Source organism: Monomorium pharaonis, chromosome 11 (assembly GCF_013373865.1).
Source record: "Monomorium pharaonis isolate MP-MQ-018 chromosome 11, ASM1337386v2, whole genome shotgun sequence".
Classification (NCBI taxonomy): Eukaryota; Metazoa; Arthropoda; class Insecta; order Hymenoptera; family Formicidae; genus Monomorium; species Monomorium pharaonis.
In genome coordinates, this window is record NC_050477.1 from 766,775 (window position 1) to 787,468 (window position 20,694).

The 20,694-nt window shown below is 34.6% G+C and overlaps 2 protein-coding genes across 4 annotated transcripts in view; one reads left to right on the forward strand and one right to left on the reverse strand.

The window, feature by feature from the left end:
- Positions 1-20,694, forward strand: part of LOC118647927 — a 58,420-nt gene that overhangs the window by 3,117 nt on the left and 34,609 nt on the right. The window lies entirely within an intron of this gene.
- On the reverse strand, positions 5,299-18,463 carry LOC105841142 (aquaporin). 3 transcript variants are annotated; one of them, XM_012688277.3, is made up of 5 exons: positions 18,249-18,463; positions 11,212-11,399; positions 10,009-10,152; positions 8,068-8,520; positions 5,299-6,648 (listed from the first exon to the last, which is right to left on the reverse strand). In XM_012688277.3, the coding sequence occupies exons 1-5, from the start codon at positions 18,271-18,273 to the stop codon at positions 6,640-6,642; spliced, it is 819 nt and encodes a 272-aa protein (XP_012543731.1). In that variant the 5' UTR covers positions 18,274-18,463; the 3' UTR covers positions 5,299-6,639. The 3 variants fall into 3 exon arrangements, with proteins under 3 accessions (XP_012543731.1, XP_012543739.1, XP_028049557.1); XM_012688285.3 differs by lacking the exon at positions 18,249-18,463 and adding an exon at positions 11,808-11,996 and having other exon boundaries at positions 5,299-6,645; XM_028193756.2 differs by lacking the exon at positions 18,249-18,463 and adding an exon at positions 11,808-11,994.

The window sequence follows — 20,694 nt, forward strand, 5'->3', positions numbered from 1 at the left end:
TTTAACAAATTCTATCTTGTTTTGTGCATGTTAACGATTTTTTTTTTAATTAGAAACTGATATGTGGTCAATTTATGTAATTGATAATAATGTAATTATACAATTTTATACTGTTTTTAAAAATATTTTTATAAAAAAGATTGATATATTATAGAATATTTTACATTTATTTTATACACACATTTCCAATTATTATAAACAATAAATTAACATTTTTATTAAATTTATTATTTTTCTAAATTGCATCGTGACTTTTATTATTAGAATAAATAATATTAATATGATAAAATAATACTAATTAATATAAAAAAATGAAAATGTTATTTTTAAGAATAAATTTATAGCAGTTTTATTTCGATATTCTGTTTATTATTATTGATTAATTATTACTTGTTTGATTTTCTTTTTTTGATAAATTATTAATAAAATAAATACCAGTTAATAATTTCTTATATTTTTAATTATTTTAATTTATACATTCGATCGATTCTTTGAAAAGGCGATATGATTTAAGAAATCCACAGGTACAAAACATGCGCATAACAAAAGATTAGTTAAATTTTTTGTATAATATTCATTTTTTATTTACTTTCTACACTGAGAAAAAAAATGCTAGATTCAAATAAATATTTCTTTGAATTTAGTATTTTTTTCTCTCAGTGTATATACATGTAAAGTTTTTTATTTTATCTCTATATTTTGCTAGAATTCTGCGAAATAAATTAAAGAATAGTATTTAGCATCTAACATTTTTCGTTCTCAAATTAAAGATTCAGACGATAAATTTGGGGTATGATGATTCTCTTCTAACGGTTCTAATGAACCTAATCGCGAAACGATAACGGTCATACACGGACGCGTGTAATTTTCTTTTGCATATGCTTGAAGTATATAGAATACGCTCGCTCAATTATGAAATTGCATTACTCTGGAAAAGTGGAACAAGTAAAGGGATTAAAGGCATGTAATGCATGCACTGCTCGAGGCTGTTACCGTCTAGTTTTATACGCAAAGTTTACAAGCGCATCGATGCGTTTATTCGATCAAATGCCCGCACGACCGTTCGTTACGCACCTTCGTTGTTCCCATTACAAGAAATATTTACACTCTCCGCAATAATGCGGATTTATCGCGATTTTCAATCTGCAAATATTTCCATTACTTAGCGCTACTAAATACCGTAACGTTAAACGAAATAAAATAAAGTAAAGGAATTCAGTTTTAGAGATGTTATAAAACCGGTTATGCGTAGAATATTTCGTGCTACATAGTTTCATCGAAAATTGCACAAAAATTTACAGCACAAAGCAGATAGTTATTAAAAAGCATATAATAATTAAGAATTTAATCGCATTGTACGGTAATAAATTTGAAAGGTATTTAATGATGGGGGAAAGTTTCTATACGAATTTTTTTACTCTTGGAAAAATCTCTCCTTTGCGAGATATATGCCTATCTTTCTGCAATAATTAATGCAAATCTTTTTCTTGTTTCTACGCAGACCATTTCACATCGAAGTCTCAAATTAGGTGAAGCATATTAATACGAGTTATTTCCGGCAGTTTAGGATGCAGAGCGGTAACTCGTTCAAGCGTCCCATAGATCGTATAACACTTTGTAATGCACCGGTGGCGGTTCATTTGGATATTAGGCCACAGTAACGCGTATATATCTCCAGATACGGGACGTGAAACTTCGCTTACAGTTAATCGAATCAACCAATCCCGCTCGAGACGACGAGCCATGCTTTAATTAGTAGCCCAACCTCGACCGCTTAATTCTCTCGCATTTCGACCTTGAAGGTCGACTCTCTCCTCGACGTCTTGCGGCCATTAACGCGAATACCGCGACTGTCATTCTCGCGTCTAGACAATAAAATTTTCATTAAAAGCGAGGAAAAAAAGACCCGTTCTTTCTTTCCCTTCCGTCGAATTCCGTCGCTTTTGATTACGAAACGCAGACGTGGAAAAGTACGCGGCGAACTCGGACGGCGATGTAAAAATTTATTCGCTCTCGCCGTACTTATTTCGTCCTTATCTGGACGTCGACGCGGCGGGATAAGTGCCGACGAAAGAAAAGAGAGCAAAAAATAAATAAGAGAAAAGGGGTGAAGAAGGAGGGGAACGCGAGACGGGGGAGGAAACGGCGACGGAGGAGAAAGCACGAAAACGCAAAAGAGAGCGGATGAAGGTGGAAACGAGGGAGAAACGAAGTTGGGGAAAACCCGGCGAACATTAAGACCAGATTGAAAATTGAATTATTAACGAGCGACCTGCCGCCCGGCATGTAAATCATACGGAAATATTACTTTTCTTTTCCAAGGGAAAAATGTGGCTCGAACGCGAGACATCATCCGGATGCAGTTTCCTTCGCGAGCAATCTTCTTTCTTTCCGTCTTTAATTTTTTTTTCCCCCCCTCCTTTAATCTTGAATCCCTTTGTTTCATCTTTTTTTCCTCGTTTCTTCGGACTCCTTCACGTTGCTTAAGCGTTTCTTGTTTAATTTTACGCCGCGTCACGAGTTATCGCTCCCGCGAGATCCACTTGCGCAAAATGCAGCGCACATTACACACATTACGGGTGTTCGCTTATTATCACATTCAGTTTGCATCCCTCGTCGACCCTGAGAAATAACCTCTGAACGAGAAATGGAAATTCTCGATTGATTCTCGCTATTTTAGTAATTTCTTTTTTAGTTTCCGCAGTTTCAAATACTTGAAAATTAAGATTGAGTTTTTGATAACGTAAAGTTTACATAAAATTAATCGCAGCGTAAGATTCAATTATCATCCGTCCCTCAAACGTCAGCTCATTACAAAATGCCTTCTGCATTTTGTTTTATTAAATTCCGAAAAATATGATCGCCGCGAATGAACGTCCCGCGAAATAAACACCCTGTACATGCGTCACGTAGTTCCGGTCCGCTGTTTTATTCACTTCCCTGGACAGCTAATATACCGCGTTTAATTGAATACCAAATATTCCCCCGTCAGCGCGCGGCATGTTATTTGTATAGCAGGGTATCGTCGATTCGCCACGGACGTGACCGTAACTTCTTCCCCCGTGTGCCCTCGGATAATTTTCGCGAAATTTCTCGAGCATTGTTAGGGCGAAGCGAGAATGCAGCCAGCGACTATACTACCGACGGGCTCTGCCGGCCCCGCTTCCAATATCCGCGAGCGGCTCTGACAGATGCGCCTGTACTGCAGCAAACCCCGACTACGAGGCAGTCACGAACGGCTGGTGCGCCAGGCGACACGTTGCAAACGCAGAACGTGGTGAATGGTAGAGTTGGAAAGTTATTCGGGACACGTCACCATTACCGCCGGTAGCACGTCCCTTTTTGCTGCCCGAATCAATTTCTTCAACGGGAATCCTGCGCCGAGGTTTCCCTTCCCTCCTTTTTTTTTTTTTTTTAAGTCGAGACATTCGTCCCGACCTCATCGCTCTGACCCAGTGCAGCTTCCTTGTTAAAAAGAGAGAAATAAGAGGAAGCAATAAACGCGAAAGGATCTAATTATAACGAAATATGTATCTTGGTGCTATGCCGCATTTGTAATATTTTTGATACTTATTAGTTCGAAAGCGCGTATAAGAACGGAGCACTGGAAAGGAAATGGATAGCACACGTAGCGGGCTCGCTTGTACGTGTGTCGCTTTATAATATTTAGAGAGCTGTTTTTACGTTCCTATTAACGTACATGAAATTACACGGCTGATAATGGCTTATTGTGATAAAAACAGACGGTGTAATATATTACCGCGGGTAAGAACAAAAGTACTGTGAACATCCCCCCATTGTTGTTTCCCATTTCCGCGGCACGCACACACGTTGCACAGTACGTCATAGTCAAAGCCCGGTATTAATGATCACATACGTATTCAGAGACAATTACACGTGATTTGTTAGGCGACCATAATTTAAACGGCACTACGAATGATACTACAAATATTTCGCGCGTGCAAATGCATTCTGCAATCGATGGCTGATTAACGCGGTAACGATTAAAGCGCACGAGGGGGGGGGGGAATGACGCCGCCGGTCTTTGTCATATATTTTTTTCGTCATTTCAGGCAAATTGATGAAGTGTTTGTATCCCCGATGCGATCGCTGGCAGCGTAGATCGCGGAAACGAGTTGTAAAATTCTGCCGATACAGACGGCCCGCGGCAAAGAGGAAAATCAAAAAGTTACACACTTTTCACGCACGTCGTATTTTTTTTCCGATGACACTCATTCAATTTTTCTCAATCAAAGTTGTTATTTTTATTTGTGCGTTTTTATTTATTGTACTACGAACGTAAAACTCAATCAAAATGCGCATACAAAGATTATTAGCATTCTTTTTTTTTTCAATGCATTATAATGGAATACGAAATGAAATAACGTACTTACGTTGCCAGAAAGTTTTGTTCTGTCGTAGTTAAAAAACGAAAAAGAATTATATAAAATAATAAAATGAGAAAAACTAACTTTATAGTCTCTCTATAGAAAGTGCGTAGCACGTAGCAGTTTTGTTATGAAAGCTACACTAGAAATATTATTAATGTAACATTTTTACAAACTATTATTAAATATTTATCGCAGGAAATGTTATTTTAAAACGAGTCCATCATACAAAAGATGAAAAATTGGCTTTTGAAGCTTAGTCAATGTACACTTAAAAAATTCAAGCTTTAAAAACTAAATACCCAACATTTTAATTCCCCCATGTTAGTCCATGTTAAATTGTTTTCCTCTCCGCAATTGTGCGAGTAGATCATGAAACTTACAAGGGATAAGAGCCGTGTGGTATATGTACAGGCGGGTAAATAATTAATGAGACTCTCTGTCGTACTTACTCGTATATTTGTGCGTCTCTTGATAACATACATAAATAGTGTATTGTTGGCGCACGGAAACTCCGTCGAAAGCCGCCGTATCGGCAGGAAAGGACATCCTTTTCCCGGACGAGTACGAAACTCCCTTTTCCCGCCATCGCAATAGCTTCGGGCGAGTATATATATATATATATATAACTACAGAAATAACAGATGTGTGTGTATCCATGTAACAAAAATAGGTTCGTAAAAAGTCATCGGTCGGCCCGTTCGCCGCCCGGGGATCGACATTTCCGCTTCCGGCGGGCCAGACGACTAACAAACGCGAGTACAAAATGGTCTGCTCTGCTTAATTGAGCGAATAACGATGGAAACGATTCGTCAAACGATATTGCATGAAAGTATTGTAACGTGTAAATGGATTACGTATAACCATATTAAACCATGCGAGAGGCATACGAATCAAAGAGAACAAAAAATATGGCACAAGTTGGTTTTATTATTATTTACAATTTTATTCGTTGTCAAATTGGTTTTTTTTTTTACAAAAATTAAGATGTTAATACGCACGCGCGTGTGACTAGTATATAGTTTACGCTTTTTCAATTTATTTATTCGCTAAAAAAGATTGTATCGTTAAAATGAAAACATTTGGAGTGAGCGCGCTATTGTTCAGAGAGAGAAAGAGGAGGTACACAGTGTGGAATCGGTCTCTTTTGAGTATTATGATTGGTCACTCGTATAAAAATGCTAACGTCATTTTTATGCGAGTGACCAATCATATAGTACTCGAAGGAGACGCCGATTCCACACTGTGTACCTTTCTCTGAACAATAGAGAGCGCTCATTTCAATGGATCGTATGTACATACGCTCTTCTAGATGATTCGAGACATTTATAACAAACGAACACTATACACTATATTACAGAGAGAAAGTGACAAAAGTAACGACTTACTAGTTAATTTCACATTTCGTATTAATTGAAATTTGACTGATCGCGATTACGAGGGCACTGTGTCAAGATGCTTTTACGCAACACATAAGAGTCTTACCGGGATAATCTGAATAAATATTGAGACATCACGCTACACTTAATTAGCTTTGATGACATTGGAGGTATATTAACCTCCGACCGGATCACATTTCAATTTTAATACACTTAATTTTAAACCCAATCATGGAAGACTGAAATGATTTGTACCGATGCGCGTTTCTACTCTCTCAATCGAAATTAATATAACATTTGCTGAAAGACCGCAAATAACCTGATTTCAATTCTAAACTTATAGCTGTATCAATTGATGCATAGAGTTACCTTGTCCTTCAATGATAATCTGATTCCGACTAATAAGAATATTCTCTAAGATGATTACCTACAGTTATAAGTATAGATCATCGAAAATAGCAGTGAAGTTTTACCGATTCAGATTTAGAGAGTAGAGAGAATAAATTTAGAGAGTTTAACACACTGAGAAACGGCGTGACTTGCTGTTTGATTGTCCATGGTATATATACATGTGATGACTGCTGTGTCAGGCTTACGTTGACGTACTAACACGTTCGACGGTCGAATTGAGACGATTGTCTGTCCCGTGTATCCCGGGGATCGTGAGTATATCCTGGTTGAGCTTCGGAAGCTTCCCCTGCGATCCTGGCCATCTGGAATCCACCATTGAAATCGCCCGTGCATTCTAAAGCATCCCATCTCTCGAAAGTCCCGGAAGGTTTTCCCCTCGCATTGAGAAAGCGTCGACCGAGTTTTTTTAGCTTCTCAACAGTCCGCCCGTCACCTCGATCGGCGCCAGTCCCGCCGCCAAATTAGGACTGCTGAAAGACAAGCGCCGGGGAAATGTCAGTTAATTTTCGGGGCGTTTCCATTTCGAATCGCTCGGAGTCGTAGACCGAGCCGAAAACCGCAAATCGAATCGCGGAAATATTCCGCGCGCACGATACCGCGCGGGGAAAATGAGGGTGTTTGGGGATCGCTAATAATCAGGAATTGACTGAATAACAGCTATTGACTATGGGTGCGGTTAATAAATAGCGACTACGCGAGTAATATTCGCCGAGCGTGATCCACTGTTGCTTTAATTAAAACGAACGGCAAGAGAGCACTTTTGTATAGCTCCTGGAAAATTTCTAATTAAAATTAAAGCGTAACTCTAGCCGCGTCAGTTGCAATGGAATTGCATAGAATTAATTTTCTCGAGATTGGAAAGTCTTTGCGTGTGCATAAGCGCCAAAAGAACCAAAGGAAGTTTCATTGTACGTTTCTTAGGTAACGGATGTGGCTTTGGATGACGGTGCGAAGGAATAAGAGGGCGCGGGATTCACACACGGGCTGAAGGATCCGTCTTAATAATCTCGCACTGCGTGCTCGTCACAACGCTCAAAGGCGCTTTTACGTCCTGAAACAGTGGCGTTTTTGTTCAAAAGGGGGCCTTCAAACGATTGTAACGCTGAGCGCAGAATAAAATCGAAGTTCTCGATCACGACGAAATAAGAAGATATGAATGTAAGAATAAAGTACAATATCGTCGGGACGAGCGGCTTCTTTCCTTATCCACTTTAGAGCTCGCGCATCGACGATCCGGTAAACCGACGACGTTAAATCCAGCTCTCCGGTAACGTCCCGTAAAACCAGTTTTACTGAACTTCCTTGCCCACCTAGCGATTTATCGTCGACCTTTATAGCCAGCCCTTACAAGATAATCCGCGTCATGCGAAAAGTCCTGATACATGGTGGGCATAGAGTTTACATGATAAAGCCACGTGAGCCTCGTTTCTCCCGTATTTTAAGGGGTCGTTTAAAGTCGCACGAAAATGGCCGTTAATTTCGCTGAAACGTCGTTAACGAGAATTATTGCCGAAACGGGAGACGAAGGATCTCGGTTACGCACCCCGTTTAGTTTAGAGCACATAAAGCGCGACTTTCGCGTCGATTAATTTGTGTCACTTTAATTAGATCCGGAGTGCTGGGTAAAAACCAATTAATGATAAGTGTTTCGAATATTTTTATATTACGCGTAAAAGCCGAACGGTATAGTTTAATAAATTAAACAATGAATTATATATTTTAAGACCATTCAATGAAACATTCTTTGGTTCTTATACGCGGAGATTTTCATTATTCTAGAAAGGTTAATAAATCTAAACAGTGCAGCGTATTACGAATATAAATATATTAAAAACGAAGAAATAACGTAAGTCACGTGTCATAAGCTGCTCTTTGATCGTTTGTTTTACCTCCGTTTTGTTGATCTCCACGCTGTTAAGCGCGACAGTTTCTGGTATGGGCTCTTCTTCCTCGACTTTCTTGGAAACGCCGAAAATAATTTTGTACATTAACGCAGTAGTCATGGCGCCACCGATCGGCCCAAACCAATAGACCCAATGATGCGTCCACTTGTTGTTCCATAATGCCGGCGCGAATGATCTCGCGGGGTTCAAGCTGCAACCGGTGTACGGCCCGACCGTGGTCCCCAGTACGACTACCGTAAGGCCGAATTTGATCGGTACGGAATCCATATACTTCTCGTTTCTCGTATCCCAGATGGAGCACACCACCAACATCAGAATACCGGTCGCGATGCTCTCGACGAGCAAGCCCTGAATCACGGACAGGTTGGAGTGCAGCTTGGTCACGCAAATCATATCGGTCTGATCGAGTGTGATTAGATTATCCTTCGGTGTCACCACCTATAAGAGAAATAGTGACGATTATCTTTAATGATACTTTTTTCTCGAATTAATTGGAATTTTTTTTACGTCTCGCATTTTTTTTATGTCTTGTATATTTATCTAATGAATTTTATTATGGAAAAAGCGGGAGCGCAAAATGGAATTTCTAATGGTAGATATTGCTTTTATTCATATTGTTATCTGCATATATTGCAATTGTATACTAGGTTTTATTAAATGCATTTATTATTTATAAAAACAAATAGTTTGATGAAAATTTTGAATGTGTGGTAATTTATTTTTTTATATGTTTGTGTACTTGTTATATGTTTTACAAAATAATATTACAAATTGCTATTGAAGATCTCTGTTATGAAAACAATAGAAAAACAAAACAACTTTAAAACTTGAAATAAATATGAAGTACTATTTATGCAATATTCTCTTTATGCAAAACTCTGTTTTATTTTTCTGAAGCTTTTGTGCTTGTTTGCTATCATTATTAGATGATACACGTTATGCCTCATTATTTTCATAATAGATCCATATTTTCCACATTTATTGAACTCTAAAGAACACGTTTTTCAATAATAGAAGCAGAATTATATTCATTTTGCTTGTTTCATTTGGACTGCCGCATCAATATTTTGCTGCGAGAAATATCGCGACAATAAATAAAGCTTTTTCATAACAAGGATTAATTATTAATTGAATAACACGTATATGATTAAATATGATTAAATAAATTGTTTTGACCTTCGTTAAACATTAATACAAACTAGTCGGTTATATTTTTTATTAATTTTTATCACTATGTGTCTTTATAAACATCATTGTCTATCTGCTTCGCTCAATAACCGCTTTTCTTTCATTGAGATACCACAGAATTGAATATTTTAAAATCTACATTCCATATACGTCATTTCGTCGTTTTAACTTGACAGCAGACATGCTAAAGGCCACCATCACATTACATTTATTAATATACTAAAAAATATCTTTATATAGATTTCTACATAAATCTACATAAATGTATTTATATAGTTTTCTATTTGAATATGATAACTTGGATCTATTTTATTTCACAATTGACGCTTTAATCATATCATATTTATGAGAGTTGCTGAATGCGTATCGGTCGCTTAAATGTACTTTATCATATTTTATATAATATAAGTAAAACATTTAGTGACAAAAATCAGTGAGAAATAAGTAATGCAGACAGAAATGTAACAGGTTTTATCTTACTTTCTGCCTGTTACGAATTTTAATGCTTAAAATTTTCCTGCTTTTTTCCCAAAGAAAATATAATTTTAAAATCATGACAAAATTACTTACGGATTTCTGCTTCACGTACATTTTCCAATTTCTAAATTTATCTTTGATAAATCATACTTTTATTCCATTGTAACATTTGCGATAAAAAATATGCATATCATTATATATTTTTTACCTTTATTAATTAATTGTAATTAATTCAGCGAAAAAATAATTTCTTGTACCAACCTTCAGCATACCGTAACCCAGAGTGGCACCTATCATTTGCGACACAAAGTAAACTAAAGCTTCGGGAATGGTTTTTTTCCCAAGAATGACAGCTCCCACGGTGACGGCTGGGTTAATGTGAGCTTGACTGATGTGACCGATGCACTGAAAATACAGAATCAGAGAAAATTTTTAATCGTCGAGATACGTTAAACTTTCTAACATTGTGCTTTAGTAAGATGCGCCAATAAAATTCAAATTATGACGCAGACACAAAATTACGAAGTTAATAAAAGTTACTGAAATCATGTTATATATTTTAAAAATTCACAGCACGATTTCGTCACGTTTTACTGTAACTTTATTTGCGAGCACGAGTGAAAGGCGGCATGTAAATGCTATATAGACGATACAACGCACATCTTTAACGTGCGATATTGCATTTCATGATGTACGTAATAAACACCTTAAAATAAAAATCGACTGTAGTTTTTAATTAGAAGTATACATGAAATTATTTTTAAATTTAATTTCCATTGTTATAGATATGGAAAAATATACCGCATGCCAATCATCATTTTTCAATTATTGTGGATAAACTGTAAAAAATAAATAGAAATTTGTAGCCTCTCTTTGGTATATGGATGCACTGAAATTATACCGTTTTGAATAAATTCGAGCAGTCACTGTTATTTAATCGCGGAAATCGTGCTGTGAATGACATGGTCATATGTAATTGTTATTGCCGTTATCATTGTTTATTTAATATCAAACTTTAAGCTCTTCTCATTTTCCACATGAAAGATTACAATAGTTGTTTATATATGATGGAACAGTGCAATCTTATTAAAGTAACGTGATATACAAATGATATAGTATAATAAATGTCAATATTTTTATATAATTACAGTACCATAATAACATTCGTAGTACAATTACAATTGTACTTCTATTATTATTACTTGTTACTATAATATAACGGGATAAGCAATTGGAGTTTAATTATTGTACTACAAATTTCACGATGCACTATAATTACATTAATATAATAATTCTTGGAAAAAATACAGTAAACGATATGTATAATGTAGAGAGAAAATTATAAAAAGTGCGCTATACTTAATATTGAATCACAATACTTTTTTCGAATTAAAAATCAAGAAATTAAAAACAAAGTAATACAAGTGGAAAACGATTATTGAAATTTCAAGATTATCAACTGACCTGAATCACAACCATAACCGCGAAGCCGAATGTTAATGTTATGTGTAGGAAAATAGGTTGAATGTCGAAACCGGAGATACAACCCATACATCCCAGAAATATCAAAATGCTTGTACCGATCAGCTCCGCCAATCCGGCGATGAGAGTAGTCTTTACAGTGCCTTCTCCTTTCACCCATCTTTGTAATCCTAAAAACCATATTTTATATATTTAAAAAAAGGAATAACTGTGCAACATACCTCTTCCTCAGTCCAATTGCAAAATTAAATACGATAATCTGAATGATGTGAATTCCAACCGACGAATTAAATAGTATCGTTAGTATATTTAATATAATTTCGATTGTTACTGTTGTTCAGCACTCGATTGGCCTTTTAGTTATCCTTTTCGGATTTTGCACTTCATAAAATCCCTTTTTGGAAAACAATGCAGCGTTGCATATGGATACATCTGTCTCTTTCGAATTGTCGCTATTTACACATTGCTTTTTACAATGAATACCTGAATTATCTCGGGCTGTGTCGTCATTGTGACTTTACAGTACGCGCGATCATGTGATAAAATCAAACATTTCTTCATACAATTGTATCACTTGCCTCTTGGTTTACGACGATTCCGCCACATTTTCCACGTGTTGATGCGCGGACAAACATACACGACTCGCGACTCGCTACTATACTCTCGGAGTAACTTTCACGCAGATACCGGCTTGGTATCGCCGCTCGAACAAGGTCGACGCACGCGACATCGATGCACGTCTATAGGCTGCCCGCGACTGGATTGTCAGTCAAGGAAAAAAACAGAACTGCTCATTTTATATTGATGTAAATGTCGGCTGGCACCGCGAACGGAAGTGAGAGATAATTAAATCTGCTCATTATACCAGCTACGCGTTACTAAATTTGCTTGAATTTATGTTGGATTTTTTAAGAAGCTTAACCTGACTGTAGTATTAAAAAAATGTTTCAGGAAATATGTCATAGTTATAAATATATATACGCTATATGTCCTTTTCGCACTTTTAAATATTGTAAGTCTATATAATTGGTGTAGTCTACTTTGAGTATAATATTTATGTGAATTGGAATTTATCAGTTATTATTATATACATTTACATTATTTTTGCATTTTAATTTTTCTATCAGTATTCTATTTTATTATTTTAATTTTGAAATACGCGTATGTAAAATCGCGTATTTCAAAATTTCATGCACATAAAAGTACTATATTAATCAACTTTTTAAATTTTAATTTTTAAATTTTAAATTAATGTATATATTTATTTTTATCAAAACAAATTTTGTTAGATAAAAAGTGAGAGTAGAAAACGATCTCTTTTTTATCTCTATCTTTTCTATCTTTTTTCCAAGATAAAGAAATGTTCTCTTTTTTTATCACAAGATATATACGCACCACGATAAAAAATTACGAGTACGTTTACATAGTACACGTCGTGGCATTGTTATAATTTATGGTAAACTTTGTCACGATGATATATTGTGCTTAACATTGCTACATATTCATAATCAGACGTACAACGTATATGTACCTGCATTTTGGTTTTTTAATATTGGCCTTCTTTTTGCATTCTCTGTCTTTCTAACTTATTTTTATTTAAAATATAATTTATTTTAATTAAAATGTAATTTAACAACATTAAAATTAATGATATACAAGGATAGATATGAGTATTATAATTATATATTTTTTTGATATTTTAAAAAATATTGGAACATTTTTTAATTAATGAAGAAATAAATCTTGATTTATGATTATTATAAAAAATTCTAATAGATTATATTCATTAGAAAGCAAAAACTGTTTGATCAAAATATTTTCATGCACATAAAAATACTATATTAATTAAGTGATGTCCATCAATGTTATTAACGAAAGTTTTAGATGTATAATGTATCTGCGGTTTGGTTTTTCAACATTCAGATTCTCTCTCTCTCTCTCTCTCTCTCTCTCTCTCTCTCTCTCTCTCTCTCTCTCTCTCTTTCTCAGTCAATTTTATAAAAAAAATGTAAATTATCTAAATCAAGAAAATAATATTAAAAACGTGTTAAAATTTTTTTGTGTAACGCTTAAATATTAGCTTTATTAAACGCTGGGATGGCATACACATCAAAAACAGGATATTTCAAACGTAACTATATTATTCGTTCGTGATTTATACAAATGTTTTTTTCAGTCGAAACTAAATCTTTTACAATTAATCTTGTTAGAGAGTGTATGGCGAGACATAAAGTATTTTAAACGGTAAACAAATTTTTCATATAAAAAAATACAAGCAACTATATTAATTTTATTTCATCGCTAGATGAAGAAAGAAAATAATCTATTCATATCATTTCTGCTGCATTTTTTCTACATCTTATGTTATAGTGACAAAAAGCAATAGTTTTTTTAAATGTTTTATTCAGTAATCATCGGCGGGGTTTAATAGATTGTCATTCTAATTGATGTATTGATTTATTAAAGAAAAAAATGTTTACTTATATTTATTCTCTAAATAATTATTGCATTGTTTATTTAATCTATATTGTATATAGACAGCTTAAAACACTTTTTGTAAATGTTGATGCAAATTTAAAATTGTTATTTCTTATTAACGACTCAATTTTTTCCAATACACAGGTCACATAGGTCAATGATAAAATATTTGAATTTTATCACCGATATTGTGCAAGACAGGAAAGGATTTAGTAGTTGACAACTACACTTTCAGAATCTGTCGATATTACTTATCCGGTGATAGTGAACAGATGTCGCGTGATAAAGGTAGACAAATATATTTTTACAGGCACAGCAGCTTTTTTGCATTAAAAATTGAGCATTATCGTCATCCACATGTTCACTCCGGTATTCTTCGCTTATGATAAGGTGTATATATGTGGCGCAATCTATACATATCGCGCAGATATGTTCGACGACTAATTGTTTACGATTCGTACATGCCCACCAATCTTCATACATTTTGAACGGAGTTCTTTCTATAGGCGATTATTCGATTGTTCAATTTTCCATGCTTAAAGCAGAGATGCAATTACATTTCCATCCCGCTATGTTTAATTTATCACCGACAGTTTCGATACGCGGGTTCTTGCATGAACACGAAACATCGTAGAAGCTACTGAGAAAACAGATACCCATGGCCCTTGCAATATTTCTTATTTGCATTAAAACAAATAAATTGTTAATAATTTTTAATTTTGACGCTTAGTAATCATTAGATAAATGATCAGATAATTTATCCGAACAATTCTTATTGTCTTATAATTGCAATTAAGTATGCATGTGATGCATACGATGTTAGCACGTTGCATCAGACTAAATCATTACAATTATGTAATAATCTCTACCTATTGCGTATGCGTTAACAATTCAAGTTCCGCGTTAATCGTTAGCATCGACCGTGAAACCTGTCCAAAGAAGAGATGGATGCATCGTGACGGCATGCGCAAGAAGAAGCCGCAGCTTCTTCGGCCGCGAGATATTGTTGCGCCTCTAATCGCCACTCAACGAACAACCGTCCACGCTAACGAAGGTTTAATCCATGATCTACATACAATCAGCTAATTTTGCGGGAGCTCCGCCAAGAGATTACGCGGCAATTAGCCGGTATAATCTGCTTATTAGACCGATAAACGCGCGAGCGTAAGTCAAACGTTAGTTGACGCAAATTGACTAATGATCCGTGGCATCATGCGTAATGTATTGTATGTGTACGTGCATACTTACGATACATAAATTGACAATAATGTTTTTGATTGTTTCAAGGCCGCGAGAATCAAATTTATTGAGAATTCTCAAGTTTATAAGTATTAAATAAACCGGTTATTCAAATAAACCGGTTTTTTTATTGTTTGACGAAGTATTCTTTGATTTTTTATGGACTCTGTACGAATAGTTACTCAGACACATTATGACACTTCGAAAATGACTGAAATTAAAAGTATATTCCTGAGTAATAGAATAACCGAAACAATAACCGTTGTAACTTTACTTTGGATACTTTTATGAAAATTTATTATTTTTTCACAGTAATAAGACACATTCGAAAAGAACATTACCCGCGAATTTGTTTATATTTAAATTTATATAAATATGGTGTGTGTATAATTTTTAAATAATTTGTACGAGTATGTAAAGTATCTTAAATCGACATAATATAAATTTCTATTTGTGTGTAATTTTGTCTAATCTAAATTTGTTTGACCTAATTAACAAATAATGTTTTATTATTGCAATTCTCGACGTTTAATAAACATCTACATATCTTACTTAACTTGTAAGCATTTTAAAGAATTGATGTCATGGTTTTGCAACACTGGCTAAGTTAAAAACATACGATTAGCTTCAAAACTGCATTGTAATTGATATATATTAAGAAATCTAGAAGATAACAAGGATGCCAAAGTTATCTTTTAACCTTTAGCGATAAGTAAATTTTTTGTCTTTTGAAGAAAAAAAGAAATATTTTGCCAAGAAATTTCTTTGATTAACTCACTGATATTAGACACTGTTATGCATTTGTATTGCTATTAATGTACAGATTTCATTAAAAACAGGAGATTATCAAATTCAAGTTATGTATAAGAAATATGAAAAGAAATATTTGTTTTGAGAATTTCTCTATTATCGTTTACACTTCGCTTCATACAGTTTTTGTATGCGATAGCTTTTATTTCAAATTATTGCAATAATCCATTCAGAACAAATGAGTTTCTCAGTCTCGCTAATCAATAACTGCAAAATTAATGTCCATCCAATTCTCATTTTATCAGTATTGATAAAATGAGGTTGCACGACGCATCGCATTTCGGAAGATATCGCATGACAATTTTTTCCTGCAAACATAATTCATGTGCGCTTCTTAATTATCGATCATCATTTATTTAACAGAATTAAGATAACCGCAGAGTAATCCTGTAACTTGTATGTATCGCGATATCGCGAGTGAGTTTATTTCTTCACAGATAAAGGCTAATAGCATGAGTTATCCAGCAACACGGCGAGTCGAAAGTCTAATCTCTTGCGTTGAATAAATATTCTTGCTAAATGATCTTTTGCCGCTGAAATATGTTAAGTAAATACGCAAACAAAGTTTCTTAAGTAAATAGTCCGATGTCAATGATTTCTTATTGTTAATTTTTTCGTATGGAGATCTGTATCAAAATAAAACAGATAAAAGTTTGTTTATGCCAGAAAATCTTATCTGTCGTATGCTGGCTTAATAATACGATTTTTACTTTATCTGCCAAAAATTCCATTTCTTTGTAAGCGCTGATATTGAAATTTTCTGTGCAAACACGATCATCATTATAAGGAAAAATGAACGGATTTATGCGATAATAAAAAGAAGGAAAAATATATTTTTTAAAAATAATAATAAGCTTTTGTTGCTGTATAAAAAATAAATTAAAGCGACATACATTTATGTAAAGTTAATAACATTATTGTAATTTCTTTACATTTAGTATTTATTTAGTAATTGCGTGATAAGATTTCGTGATTAGAATCGATTTTAAGAATCCAATTAGTCATTATAACAGACAATTATCAGACAGTCATTTTGTATGCAAAGATTCTATCGTGCGCGTTTATGTATATTTCTTTTTTCATATGGATTAAATAAAGATATATTTCTTTAAGTAAATGTTTTATGCAGTAAGGTGCACATACATACAGGAAGAATGTAAAAAATTATATTTTGAGACATAATAGTCAAGAAAAGTACATTTGACGCGTAAATATTCTTTTTAAGCCAAACAATCACTTACAGTTTGATAAAAATATTTTAGCCGGAACAAATCAACTAGAAACTCTTGAACTTATATATCGCGATCGCGGAAAAAAGTTTTCGCGGATTCGAGAGAAATTTCAAAAAGGCAAAATTAATATATCCTTCTTAAAAAATCTTTATGAAATATCTTCAAAATATCTTTTTAAATATATTTCTCATTGCACGAGTGTAGTTATGAAAATACTTATCAGTAGATGAAAGAAATTAGAACGCTATATTATTTATTATTATTTAACGTTATGTAAGAGCAAAAGAAACGACCATGGACGAAACTTTAAAAATAATTCTTGACGCATTATGATAATTCGATGGAAATAGCAATTTAACTACTATTCAAATTAAAATTTGCTTGGACGTTTGCACAAAACCTTCCGGTTCATTTAAGATCGATCTACAGCTGTCACACATCTTCGTCAATGTCGTAATAGTTGTATCGACAAAAACATTATCGTCATTCCTTCTTCTGCAGTAATGTAAAATTATCACGTTACATAACCATGAATCGTGTTACAAGAAATCATATTTAACATCTCGTGTGTGTTAAACTACATAGACGTCAATTATGTTAATAGTAAAATTGTTCATATTTAATCTATGTATGTTCAAGTCACTAAACATGTATGAAAGCTTCAGAAATATTTATATTAAACTCCAGAGATATTGGCAGAAGAGGTCGATTCGAAAATACACTGTTTGTGTTTCTATATTAATAGAATATTTTTTGATATAATTATGGAGAATTAAAATAATGAAATCATAAACTTTGCTTAACTAAAAATTGAAGAAAAACACTATTTCCGTATCTGGACTAAGGTCGATGGCCCAGTGTTATCGAATTACTTGTTCGAGAACGACAATGTTACTATCACTTCTATCGATAATTGCGGGACACGAAATACACGAATCATCGTAACACATAGAAGCAAGTTCCATTCCCACGCGATCTAATCTCAGATTCATTTCGAAATGACGCGTAAAGTACCCACTTATAGTTTTATTCACAGTTTTAGTCTTATTATGTGACTCAACTCTAAATTGTAATATTTAATCCGCTTATCAATTAGATATATAGTCTAATTTATTTTTTATCATAATAAATGGTAAACAATTTATTATAGTACCAATTAATTATTGGTCTTCCAATTATTGTAACGAAACAAAAGCACTTTTATTGCTCGAAAATTGCCGTTGAACGAAGAAAGTGATGATTCTAGTGAGAATATCTTACCTTCACGGAGATCACTCGCCGGCATGACGGAGCGTCTTTGACCAAAGAGTCACAACACTATAAACACAAATGTTCAAGACTTCCAATGGTCTTTAACGACAGAGAGAAAGACGGAGACACCCGTGCACTCCGTCAGCCTGCCGTCTTGTGAACGATCGCAACTCCGTTCTATCGCGGCGAACACGCGTGGCCTCTCTTCCCGCGGTGTAATGAAGTGAACTATATGCACGGACTCCCTACTTCGGCCGCTACTTGTTCGTAAAACCGGGCGGGAACGCTAATTTCAGAAAAGCGAGCTCTCGCGAGAAGAAATATCGATGTTACTGTTTATGTCACGCGTCAACTCGAGCTTTTATTAACATTAGAACGAAACACAATGCGCACGCCACACGCAGGCCATTTGTTTCTCGTACATGATAAACTTTGTTCTAATATTTAAACAACTATTTTATTATTTATTAGTATAGATGTATATTAGGATATATAGATTTCTGATGTTACAATGAATTAAAATTTTTTATTGGATTATACGATAGTTGCAACGAAAACCATATTTTGCATTAGATTTTTTCATTCTTTGAAAATAATGTAAAAATTACACGGTGTTATTGTTACATTGTTAAATATCTTAACGTTAAAATTATTAATCTATGCATTGTGAATGACAGATCTCCCTGCTAATAAATACAACCAGAGCATAAATCAACACATTATGGAAAACAAATTTAATTTAACCTTGAATTATTATTAAAATTACACTTTAATTATACTTTGTTGATCAGATAGATTCTGCAATGATCGTTACACGATGCCGCTAACTAATTGCCGAGACTGAGAAACTTTTTATACCACAGACAATAATAGGAAGTAATTTTCTATGTTGTTAAGCTTAATCTTTATTGCGGTCTAGGATTCCTTACGGAAAAAAACTAATTTGAGAATTGATTAGAAAACAAATTGTGAGATGTCCAGGCATATTATAGGATATTATATACTTTAAATTCTGTCCTATTTAGGTTCGTTGCGTAACACTTTATATCATTAAATCAGATTTGTTCATTTCTGTTTTATTTTTGAAATTACTTTTAGATTGATATTTTTACACATATAATATCCGATTTCCACGAATATCGGTTACAAAGTTGGAAAATACTAATTTTAGAATGGAGCGTTTGTAAATTTCGTGACAATGTGTCGCGAAAAAAAATAACAGCGCTTTCTCGTTTGCGCTTTTATTTTTATATTTTTCCATCGTAACGCGCACCTTTAAACCGTCTGGCTTTTCAAGGTTTAATTATACGATTGTCACTTGCATTTTTTTTTTCTTTTATATAACAGGTCAATATTCTTGACTTGTTATTTTGATATGAGATATGCTAATATTTTTTTCTCTACGTATGAAATTATTACTCTACGTATAAAACTCGATAAAATGTGGATAATAAATTTTTTGCAGCTTTTGACGTAACGATATATCAAGGCATGAATGTAAGATACTAGCTCACTTGGAAACACTGGTAGTAAAATCGTAATCCTGCAATAAATTGTATATTCGCGGAATATTTATTGCTGCTTATAAGCTGCTTACATCACAGATGCTTGTGCAGGTTTACTCTCTCGGTGCTAGTTTTTCTTAACAAAATTAATCTTTCAGAAATTATATATTGCTTTCCTAGAGCAAATTCTTACAACAGAAATTTGCTCTCGGTACAAAGATGCGGCTCAAAGAAAAAGAAAGAGAGAAGGAGGGAGAGAGGAAGAGAGAAAAGCACAACACTCGTTAAAATATCGCATATAATTTATTCGAAGGGCCCTATCCCATTACAATTTAGCACACATACGTGCAACTGCCGTGTAATTCGAAATTCGATCTTATCCCCGACGTCGCTTCGCGCGCAAACGAAGCTCGTGCGAAGCGAACGGACCCAGAATCTACCGCGCGATTTTGCACTCGGGCTCTTGAAGTTATTGTTATCCATACAAGAGGTGATTAAAGGGGAGAAAGTGAGATGGGGGAGGGAATGAGATGGTCCGAAATGTGTATCTTATATTTACATATACATTAAACCGCGGAACGTAATTGCAATCGCGTACACACACGCATACGGCACACTCACACGCGCGTGCATAGATATGTACCGAGTACAATTAAAACTTTGGCGCGACCGACGGCGATGGAGGTAATTTCCTGAATTCACCGAGACTAATTCCGTTATTTCGAATTTCGTCGTAGCGGGGTTAGGAGAGAAGGAGGGTAAGAGAGAGAGAGAGAGAGAGAGAGAGAGAGAGAGAAAGAGGGCGACAGAGGACGGCCGTGTTACCGCCGCTGCTACTGCGCGAGAGAGCAGCCACCTCAACGTCGGTCTTAACGAGCTGCATCGCGTACGTGTACAATATAATGGCGGCGAATTTAGTGGAATTGCAAGTGAGCGAATCTGTAATCCAT